Source organism: Callorhinus ursinus, unplaced genomic scaffold (genome assembly GCF_003265705.2).
Source record: "Callorhinus ursinus isolate GAN/ISIS: 27379988/994484 unplaced genomic scaffold, GSC_fseal_2.0 scaffold4, whole genome shotgun sequence".
NCBI classification, from domain to species: Eukaryota; Metazoa; Chordata; class Mammalia; order Carnivora; family Otariidae; genus Callorhinus; species Callorhinus ursinus.
Genome location: NW_027397066.1, coordinates 469,572 through 480,904, shown reverse-complemented (window position 1 = coordinate 480,904; position 11,333 = coordinate 469,572). Strand labels below are relative to the sequence as shown.

General features: G+C 44.9%; 1 protein-coding gene across 1 annotated transcript in view; it reads left to right on the top strand.

The window, feature by feature from the left end:
- Nucleotides 1–10,513, top strand: part of LOC112836093 (transmembrane emp24 domain-containing protein 11) — a 16,897-nt gene extending 6,384 nt beyond the window's left edge. The window contains exons 3-6 of the mRNA XM_073892652.1: nucleotides 2,220–2,320; nucleotides 8,136–8,261; nucleotides 8,967–9,113; nucleotides 10,060–10,513. Coding sequence (XP_073748753.1) covers nucleotides 2,220–2,320; nucleotides 8,136–8,261; nucleotides 8,967–9,113; nucleotides 10,060–10,209 — 524 coding nt within the window. The 3' untranslated portion in view covers nucleotides 10,210–10,513. The remainder of the gene's footprint in view (nucleotides 1–2,219; nucleotides 2,321–8,135; nucleotides 8,262–8,966; nucleotides 9,114–10,059) is intronic.
- The last annotated feature ends 820 nt before the right edge of the window (nucleotides 10,514–11,333 follow it).

Genomic DNA, 11,333 nt, shown 5'->3' with positions numbered 1-11,333 from the left:
AAAAGCGATACTTTTTAAAAGACTGTCGGGAGTCAGTACAGAATATACATTAATACCGGTTAAAAACCGCAGGGACAAAGGACCAGTACCAGTCAAAGATGCCTTCAACTAAGCGCAGGCCCAGCCGAGAGGTTGCTGCTGATGCTCCCCTCCTAGAAAATGGGGTCTGTAGGGCTCCCGACCCCAGTGCCTCACTTTGTAGGGGCCGCCCTACAGTCAGCACCCAAGGGACATTCCTGTCTGAGGCCCCTGTCAGAGACTAGTGTCCTTGCCTTCCAGGGAGGCCCCGTAGCCCCGGACCCAGGGCTCCGGGCTCTGGAATCAGACTAGCTGGTGCTAATCTGGCCTCTACAGCTCTCGAGCGACGTGACCTTATCCGGGATTCAGTTTCCAACCTGCAAAGTCGGGACAATAACGCAGAACACAACGCCTTTTACAACCTCCTCCACTTGCGCCTGGTCTGAGTGATTCCATTCTGGATCCTGCATGCTTGTCCCCACACAACCAATATTGCAGACTGAAAGCCACATCATTCCACTCCGACCAACCGCTCCCCCAGACCCTTACAATGAAGGTGCAGGCCCTCCGTGATCTGGCCCCTGCCCACTCCCACCACATCTCACACCATTCTCTCCCCGCGCTCCTCACTGCAGCCACTCCGCAGTTCCTTGGGCTCCCAGGCATGCTCTTGCCCCAGGACCTTGGCATGCGCCCCGCATGGAACCATCTTCCCCCAGAAGGAGCCGGCGTTGTGTGGTAGAAAGGGGAAAGCCATGACCCTGCTGCGTTGAACCTTGACTCGGCCACTTGCTAGCTGTGACCTAAGCAAATTACTTTTTCTATCTTTTGGTTTTATCATAGGCAAAATTGTCATAAAAATAGTATCACTGGGGCGCCTCGGTGGCGCAATCAGTTGGACATTGGACTCTTGGTTTTGGCTCAGGTCATGATCTTGGGGTTGTGGGATCGAGCCCCACGTGGGGCTCCATGCTCAGTGCAGAGTCTGCTTGGGACTCTCTCCCCCTCTGCCCCTGCCTCCCCCCTTTAAAATAAATAAACAAATCTTTAAAAATATATAATGTCACTTACATAGTGTTGTCATGAAAATTCAGACTGTGTGTATAAATTCCTTAGAATGCTTGGCAAATCGTTAGCACTGAGTGTGATGTAGAGATATAATTTAAACATATTTGTAAGTATACTTAGTGTAAAATATATACATATTTTCCTCCCCTATTCCTTTGGGTCTTTTCTCAAACTTCAGAGAAGCATTCGCTGACTTCCCCATATAATACTCAAAGTCCCTTATCCCTTTTTCTTGCTTTCTCTCACAGCATTCCTAACATTAAATACTTATTTCCTTGCTGTCTGTACAAAAGCTCCATGGAAACAAAGATAGTGTCTATTTTGTTCACTTCTGTCCTCAGCTCCTAGAACAGTGCTCTTGCTGTGGGAGGAGCTCATTATATACTTATCAACTGACTTGGTGAAGGAATAAAATACCTCCTGGGAGCACATGTGAAGAATTAATGGGACGACATGTTAAGTGCTCAGCATGGTACCTGGCATGCACAAGGCAGCACCGTTAGCTATTTTTCAATGGCTTTCAATAAACATGAACTCTTTTTTCATTACCATTGTACCTTGCAAGGGCTCAAGGGGCAAGTTAAGCCATATGATGCTCCCATATACTAAAAGGAGGAAGTGGGAGGCTCTTTCGGTGACAACACAAACTTTAGCAGGAGCCTCCGAAGGCAGGCATAGGAAGGACTCGACAGCACACAGCTAGGCCTTAGGAAGGGATCGTGCGGGTGAGTTAGAGGAGGAAGAAACCAAAGACGATCTACCAGGCAACCCTGGGAAAGTCCTGACCCACACGAAGTTTACACTCTAGATAGAAAGCTTGCACAGGCTTTTTAGTTTTTCAGTAGTCCTCGAAACTCTGAGACTTAGGAGGGATACATATTATCCCCATCTTCCGAGGGAGCTGAGTCCAGAGTGGTGCAGTCAGAGGGGAGCAACAGTGAGGGCTGGACCAAGAGCCCACACGCCTTCCCCTTCACCCCGGGATCTTCCCACTTGGCTATGTGACCTCATCACCATGCTCACAGTATTTTGTGATTTGGATAATTTGAATAAAGTAAATTCATTTATCAGTAATCATGTGCAACTATTTCCTCCACCTATTTTATAATAAATGTCTTATGTTTTTGAAACAGGGACTTTCAAGATACAGCAATGGGACATACGCAAACAAGATTTCCTTGAATCTGCTCCTGGCTTGGGAATGTTTGTGACTGTTAGAACTTACAATGATGAGGTAAAACATTCTTTTACGTTTTGCTACTAAAACTTTTAATTTGCTAAAATTCACATATCATGTATCCCCACAAACTTTAAGAAAAACCTCTGCACAAGCACTCATTAACCAGAACTGACAATTTTTAACGTGTCTAGTCCTGAATAGAGGGACTACACAGAGATGCGGAAAGTGCCTGCCTTCAATGAGCCTATCGTCCAGCTCAAGAGCAGAGACCTTAACATAAAATATTTCAGAACGATGTAAATGACAGGCCTCATGCTCGTCATCCTGAGGTTCACCGGTCTTGCTGGGCCACAGTCTTCGTCGCCTCCCTGGCGGCCTCTCGGTCTGTTTGGTCTCCCTGGCCGCTTCCTCATTAGGGGGTTAGCAGGAGTAGAGGAGGCACCAGGATCCAGTGGAGAGAATGTGAGTGTTGGAGTCAGAGCCAAGTTCAAGTGTGGACTGTCAAGCTCAATCTTCAGCAGGTTGTTGACTGCTCCAGCCCTCAGTTTTCTCATCTGTGCAGTGGGTGTTAACAGTGACCTCCGTTCCCCACCGTGCCAGCTCAGGATACTGGCTTGCTCAGTCCAATCACTCAAACACTGTTGCGAGGACGACTTCCCTTTGGACTTAGAGCTGCCCTGGGGATGTGCCCATGGGACAGCAGGATGGGTAGCAACACCTCACAGACCGGAACAGGCATCTCCTCTGGGGAGGAGAGGCTACAAAGTTCCTGTTCTCATTAAACTGGATGATTTCGCCTGATCTGAGCTCAGGAGACATTCTGACACCTCCACTCCTGTGGAGACTGGGAGTGGGGTCACTGGAGAGACTCCACTCCAGCTGGATGGATGGGACCCTTGAGCCTGGCTGCTACAGCACCTTCTCCTGGTGCACCTAGCACCTGCCTGACGGTGGTTCTGCTGGGGCCTGTCCGTGTAGCTACCTCCCCTCCCTACAGCCTGCCTCCTGGGCTTTTTGCCTGGTTATACAAAAACCCAGTTCTCCTCTGTTCTTTCATGAGCAATCTGGAAATGTCTCCATGGCTTATTAAATGCTGAATCCAAATTTTAACTGAGCTAAAGAGCGTCACAGAACATTCCAGTCACTATTTTTAAGACAGAGAAGGTTCATTCTTCAAAAATATAATTGCCTGATCTAATACCCCCTTCTACAAGGGAGGAAAAATATTTTAATTCATTCTGCATTCAACAAATATTAAATGTGAGCCTAATATATACCCTACCCTCTTCCTGACCTAAGGGAGACAAAATTCTCATCCCATAGGCCTGATTTTCAAGAAAGCTCTCCCCATTTTGAAGAACAAGAAACAGCTCTAGTTTCAAAATGTCTTACGAGATCCCCCTTTAAGGTCCTTATCAGCACCTCCACAAGGCCTCTGTTTTTACTTGGGTTAGTGTGTCTGGGGGCCTGGGGTACTCTAAGTTGCCCACCTTGATCGTATGTCCATTCCTATGGCATGTGATTGACAGTCCCAGGGAAAGACATGGCTGGTGGGGTAGGCAGTACAGACAGTAACAACATATACATACCATACAAACACATGCTTTTGTATTCCATCATTTCCCTAATGATTAGTGATGGTGAGCATCTTTTCCTGTGCTTTTTGGCCTTTTTTTCTTTTAGCACTTTGAGTACACCCACCCACTGCCTTCTGGTCTCCAAAGTTTCTGATCAGAAGTCTGCTATGATTCTTTTTTTTTTTTTTTTTTTTTTTTTTGGGGCGCTCCCCAGCATGGAGCCCAATGCAGGTCTTGATCTCATGATGATGAGATCAAGTTTCTATTTGAAATTTTCTTTGATTTTTTTTTTTTTTTTTTTTTTTTTTTTAGAGGAGGCTCCATGCCCAGCATGGAGCCCAATGCAGGTCTTGATCTCATCATCATGAGATCAAGAGTCGGATGCTTAACCAACTGAGCCACCCAAGCAGCCCGAAATCTGCTAATATTCTTATTGAGGATCCCTTGTGTGTGACAATTATGAAGGTCCTTGATATTTGGAGGACAGGGTCCTTTTTGCCCACCCTGGCTTCCACATGCTGTGTGCAGGCTGTCCAGCAACTCATGCACATCAGCCCGCCACGTGGCTGGGGGTAGGGATGAGGAAGGGTAGCTGCTCTCGTGCTATGAGCTGACACCGACCAAAATTAACCACAATTTACCACACAAGGCTTCCCCTGGAAATTGCAAGCCTTCAATAGACTCCATGGTTCCAAAATAGCTACATCAGACAGATTCTAACAGTGTAATTGTGGTCTGGGTGGGAAGACAGACTCCTGGTGCTGCCTACCTCACCATCTTCCCAGAATTCCCTCCTAGTTCAAAATGTTCTTAAATTTCTCTTAGGATTTCTTCCTCAACCCATGTGTTATTTAGAAATGTGCTTAATCTTGACATGTTTTGGGATCTTTGTTATTGATTTCTACTTTAACTCCATTGTGTTCTGAGAGCAGACTTTGTGTAGTTTCTGTTACCATTATTATTTATTGAAATACAGTTGATGGGTTTCTACTATTTTAAATGTGTTAAGGTGTGTTTGGTGGCGCAGAACGGGGTCCGTCTTGGTGAGCGCGCCAGGCGAGCTTGAGAGTGTGCGCACTCTGCTGCTGCTGGATGAAGCAGGCTAATACTCGTACGCCAGGTGCAGGTGACTGACGGTGCTGCCGAGTCCAGCGATGTCCTTCCTGACCTGCCGCTGGATCTGCCCGCTCCTGACAGAGCGGTGTCGGAGACTCCAACTCCAACAGCAGACTCTGCTCCTCCTCCTCCAGTCCTGTCAGTTTTTGTCTCATGCAGTTTGGCACCGTGTTGTTCGGTGCTTACATATTAAGGATAGTTTTGTCTTCTTGGATAATGACCTCTTCGTCTTTATGTAATGCCCCATTATGTAATTATCCCTGATAATCTTCCTTGATCTGAAGTCTACTGTGTCTGACGTTAATATGAGCACTCTGGCTTTTTTTGTAAGGTTAAAGTTAGCATATACATCTTTCTCCATCCCTTAACTTTTAATCTACCTGTGTCTTTCTATTTAAAGTGGGTTTCTTGTAAACATAGTTTTGTTTTTTGATCCACTCTGACACTCTCTTTTACTTGGTTCATGTAGACCACTGACATTCAAAGTGATTATTGATCTCCCATCCAAGGACTAACGAGGCCCGACCAGGCTTAGCTTCCGAGATCAGATGAGACCGGGCACGTTCAGGGTGGTATGGCTGTAGACATTCAAAGTGATTATTGATATCACTGGATGAATATGCACCACGTTTGTTCCCATTTCCTAGTCTCTGCTCTTGTTCTTTGTTCCTATTTTTGTCTTCCACTTCTTCTGTCTTTTGTGATTCTAATTGAGTATTTTAGGTGATTCCATGTTATCTCCCTTCTATATATTATACTTTAACTTTTTAAAAAATGGGTGCCCTAGAGTTTGCAATATGTATTTGCAACTAACACAAGTCCACCTTCACGTAACACACCTCTTCACAGGGAGTGCCAGCACCTAGAATAACAAAGCATTCCGGATTCCTCCCTCCTGTCCCTGGTCGGCATCCATTTCACTTACACATCCGCTATGCTCAAATACACTTCTGCTATTATTTGAACAAACTATTATCTATTAGATCAACTAAGAAAAGTTAGCTTTTACTTTATCTTCACTTATTCCTTCTCTGATGCTCTTCCTTTTTTTTTTTTTATGTAGATCGGACTTTCTGGCCTGTATCATTTACCTTCTCTCTGAAAAACGTAACAGTTCTTGCAAGGTAGGCCTATCAGTGACAGGTTCCCTCAGTTTTTGAGAAAATCTTTCTCCTTCACTTTTGAAAGAGAATTTTGCAGGACACAGAACTCTAGGTTGGTGGCTCTCTTCCCCCCACTGTTCTCGCCTGCGTGGCTTCGGGGGTAAGTCCGGCGCCATTCTCACTTCTGCTCCACAGCGACGGCGTTCTCCCCTCTGCCTTCTTTCAAGATGGTTTTATCATTGATATCTGCGGTTGTCTAGGTGTAGAGTCTTTTCTTGGCTTGGTTTGGCATTTATTCTGTTTGGTGTTCTCAGAGCTTTCTGGCTCTGTGGCTTGGTGTCTGACACTAACTAGGAGGAAATTCTGTCATTAGTGTTCTTTGTATTTATTTTAAAGATTTTATTTATTTGACAGCGAGAGAGGGAGCACAGGCAGGAGGAGCGGGAGAGGGAGAAGCAGACTCCCCGCCGAGCAGGGAGCCCGACGTGGGGCTCGATCCCAGGGCCCTGGGCTCGTGACCTGAGCCGAAGGCGGACGCTTAACGACTGAGCCACCCGGGCGCCCTGTCCTATGTATTTCTTACATTACTTCCTCTTTCTTCTCCTTTGGGTATTGCCTTTAATAATTGTCCCACAGTTCTAGGGTCTTCCATTCCTTTTTTTTCCCCCAGTCTTTTCTCTCTTTGCTTTTCAGTTTTAGAAATCCCCTGCCATATCCCCACACTGGGAGAGTCTTTCCTCAGCTATGCCCAGTCTAACCAGCCCATCGAAGGCATTCTCCCTTCCTGTTACAGTGTTTCTGATCTCCAGCATTTTAAAATTTTCTTCCAATTTCCATCTCTCTGCTTCTATTACCCATGTTGCCTACTCCTTCCTTTAGAGCCCTTAGCATATTAATCAGGTTTTCTACATTCCTGGTCTGATCATTCCAATATCCCTGCCATGTCTGAATTTGGGTCAGACGCTTGCTCTGTCCCTTCAAACTATGTTTTTTTTTTTTCCATCTAGTATTCCTTAAAATTTTTTTGTTGTTGAAAGTTGGACATCATGTACTAGATAAAAGGAACCCAGTACTGGTACCCCCAGTTTCTGCTCTGATAAGTTGTGAGTCTTTGTATTTGCTTGTCTGTCCTCCAATTTGGGGGGCAGTGGTTTACCCTGTGACCTCAGTTCTCTGACAGATCTAAAAAGAATTGGTTTTCGTTGCGTTTGCCCTTTTACTTGTGAGGACAGAGTGGCGACTTCCAAACTCCTTGATGACAGAACACGAGTCCTATACCTGTTTTTAAAATGGCAAACAATATAGAAATTAGCTAAATAGAAAATCAAAGTTGCCCAACAAATATAACCAACTAAAAGCTTGGTGTGTATTCTTCAGAATCTTCTTCTAAACTTATAGAAACACATACACACACCTGTACTTTGACAAATGATTTTTTTAATAAAAAATAGGGCCCTATACACACTACTCTAGTGCAGGATACCGTGGACACCTTTAGTACAGAACACATATGGGTATAATATTCTTTTTTTCGCCCCATAACATTCCTTTATTTGGATTTGCCTAAATTTAATCAATCCCCTACTGAAAGGTACTAAAGTAATTTCAAGAAAGCAACTTTGCCATTACAAAAAACACCACACTGAATATCACTTTACATATAATTTTGTCTACTTGTGCATTTCCATAGAATAAGTTCCTGTAGGTAGAATCACTGAGTCAATGGTCACATACCTTTTAATTTTTAATACATATTGCTGAACTGCTTTCCAAATGGTTGTTCAACTTACGTTTCCAAATCAGTGTTTAGAAATAGTATTTCTCAATACTATCCCTGGACACTTTTATTTAAATCTTTGCCAATCTGATGGTAAATAAGGGCTATCTTACTCTGGGTGTGTGTGTATGTGTGTGCGCATTGTTTTTACCAACAAGGATAAATATTTTTCATGTTTATTAACCATTTCTTCTTTAGGAACTGCACAGTTTTTACTAAACTAACAGGGGAGATCTATTTTTAAGAAGGGAAAGTAGAGAATAATAAACTTAAACCATGGAAATCCTCAATCCTAGGTATTATTGTCCAAGTTATATGGCCCACAAGGAAGGTTCTATTTTACTTCACATTCACCTGGTGAACACATCATTTGCTTGGAATCTAATTCTACGAGGCTTGTGTCGTTTGGTGGGAGTAAGCTGGTGAGTATACGCCGCCCATGTCCTTGTTGATGAACAGAGCATCAGCACTATTCAGGCATGACGTTGGTATGCAGAACCATTACACCCGCACTGGCTAGAAACTTACTCAAGTCCTGTGCCCAGATCTCAGTGCAGCAACCAAAGAGGGAGCTGGAGAGCTTGGAATGGGTTCAAAGGAGAGCTACAGCGTTGATTAAAGGCCTTGAAAAACAAGAACCATGAGGGAAGGTTAAAAGAACTGTGATTACTCAGGCCTGAAAACAAGCAAAGACTGGAGGGTAAATTAACAATGGAATTCCAATAAATAAAACTCTTATATGGCAGATGGTGATTGGTTATTTTCTAAATGGGCTGAGAGAAGACAAAGAAAATCTGTACTTTAGGATCAGAAATTTAGTCATATGTAAAGAAAATTTTCCTAAAAGTAATCAAATTCTTTCAGTGCCAAAAGCATTTACCTAGTAGTAGATTTGATGTTCAGGAGGGTCTAAGTACTCTCTCAGGGCCGTGGGTCACCATTTAATGATTATTACTAAGGAAGACTGCTGAGTAGGGCGGGGGCAGACAGGCAGCGCGGGATGGAGAACGAAGTGGGGCCTGCTCTTGAAGGTGGGGGTGGAGGGACGCAGGAGCTGGGGACACAATGAGGGAAGCGCAGAGTGGAGCGGCTCTAAGAAGGCTTCTTCCTTTTTCCTGTTTGTACAGCGGATCTACTTAGAGATTCGAGTTGGACAACATAACCTTGATGCAGCCATTGCTCAAGCAAAGGACAAAGTTAATGAAGTTAGCTTTAAGCTGGAACATCTAATTGAGCAAATTGAGCAAATAGTCAAAGAACAAAACTATCAAAGGGTCAGTGTGCCTATTCAGCTTATTTTATCTCTTCCTGCCAGGAACGCAATTCTGGAGACAAAGCCCCCAAATTCTGGACAGAAAGGATAAACTGCCTGTTCCTCGGTCATTCTCTCTGAGCTAGCACTGTGGGGACACTCGGGGTGAAGGGAAAGAACAATCTTTCACCTTCTGGCAGACTGTGAGCTCCTCTAGGAAAGGGGACTGCAGCTCATTGGCCTCTGGGGTGTGGGCTTAACAGAATGAATAAATGCTCCCAAACACACTCGACATGCATGAAGAGGCTCAGTATGCCCATTTTCTAGATCACAGTTTTATTTTTGTGACACTGCATGTTTCCTGGGTCACTGTGCTCAGTGGACTCTGGTCAGACATGGGCTCAAATCCAGACTCCAGCTTCCTTACCTGGAAAATAAGGAGGACAGTGCCCAGCTTGAAGTAAAGTAAGGACACCAATTTTGAAAATCTATTACTGTTGGCTGACATTCACTTGCTCGATAGTGAGAAATAAAATGAATAAGATAATAGATCAAATAGCATCTATTTTCCATCAAAACACAAAAATATGCTTTCTTTAAGGTTGATTCTTAATCCTTTTTATTTTTTTAAAGATTTTATTTACTTATTTGTCAGAGAGCAAGAGAGAGCGCACAAGCAGAGGGAGAGGGAGAAGCAGGCTTCCCGCTGAGCAGGGAGCCCGACATGGGGCTCCATCCCAGGACCCCGGGATCATGACCTGAGCCGAAGGCAGACGCTTAACGACTGAGCCACCCAGGCGCCCCTAATCCTTGTCTTTAGCTAACATACCCTGACTTAGAAAATCAGATACTGCACTTTGGTATATTAAATGGGAAATATTAAATATCTTCAAAGCATAGCACCTTCCCCTCAAATTCACAGTTAAATACTGTAAGAAACTAACCCTGCCTATTTCTCTTCCATATAGGACCGTGAAGAAAATTTTCGAATGATCAGTGAAGATACAAATAGCAATGTTTTATGGTGGGCTTTTGCACAAACATTAATCTTTATCTCAATCGGAATTTTCCAAATGAAATACCTTAAAGACTTCTTTATAGCTAAGAAACTCGTTTAAAATGTTAATAAAGACAAACAACCACCTGCTAATTTACATAATGTTTGAGTAAACCAATCAAAATACATTCATAACCATGTACTGCTTTTATGATTTCAAAGATGATCAGAGATTGAAATTAATGTTACACTGATAAAATATTACTTTAACTATGCAGCCTTTGAGCTTGATAGAATAAGCACATCATCCAGTTCTTATTTTAATTTGGTGTAGATCAGCACTGTCCCATGGAAATAAAATGTAAGCTACATACGTAAATTTTAAGTTTTCTGGTTGCCACATTAAAAAGGTTTTTTTTAGAAGGGTAAAATTAACCCTAGTGATATGTATTTAACCCAAAACACCAAAAATATTACCATTTTAATTTGTAAACAGTAAAGTTACTGAGATAGTTCACGTTGCTTTTCTGATACGAAGTCTTAGAAACCCAAGCGCGTGCTACACTCAAAGCACGGGTCAGTCTGGCCCAGCGCATTTCAAGGGCCCAGTGGTGACATGACATTCACAGCCGGGACACTGGACAAAGGGAGTACACCCTTTCCCCGCCACTGTACTCCCCTTGGCAAGAGCCATCCTGAACCTCTGCTTTCTCTACTTTCCTGCACGACAGCGCCCTTGGCCACACAAGCAAACGGCCCGGGTTTCTCTGCACCAGGTGTTCTCACTTGGGCCCCAGCAGGCACCTCCATGTGGATGGAAACTCCACTCCCCAAGCCGCAGAGAGCGCCATCCGAGGGGTGCCGCTGGGAAATGTCACGTCCATCTGCTTTTTCTCTAGCTTTTCACTCTGAAATAGGGACACGCTCACCGCACGTGGCAAAAGCAGCACCAGGAGCCCCCGCCCCCCAGCTCCACGCGGCCAGGGCGCCGGACAGGGACCCCCGCCCAGCCCCACCCCAGGTCCAGCCCTTCACGCACGTGGCAGGTCCCCCAGCTCCACGCGGCCAGGCCGCCGGACAGGGACCACCCCCAACGCCGGGTCAGGCCCTTCACGCACGTGGCAGGGCTACAGTAACTGCGGCCTGGCCCTGCCCACCTCTACCAAGGGCTGCGAACGGCAGGCCCCGGCCGCCGCCACGGCCCGCCCTGGCCCAGTCCAGCCCGCCCGCCCGCCCCGCTGGGTC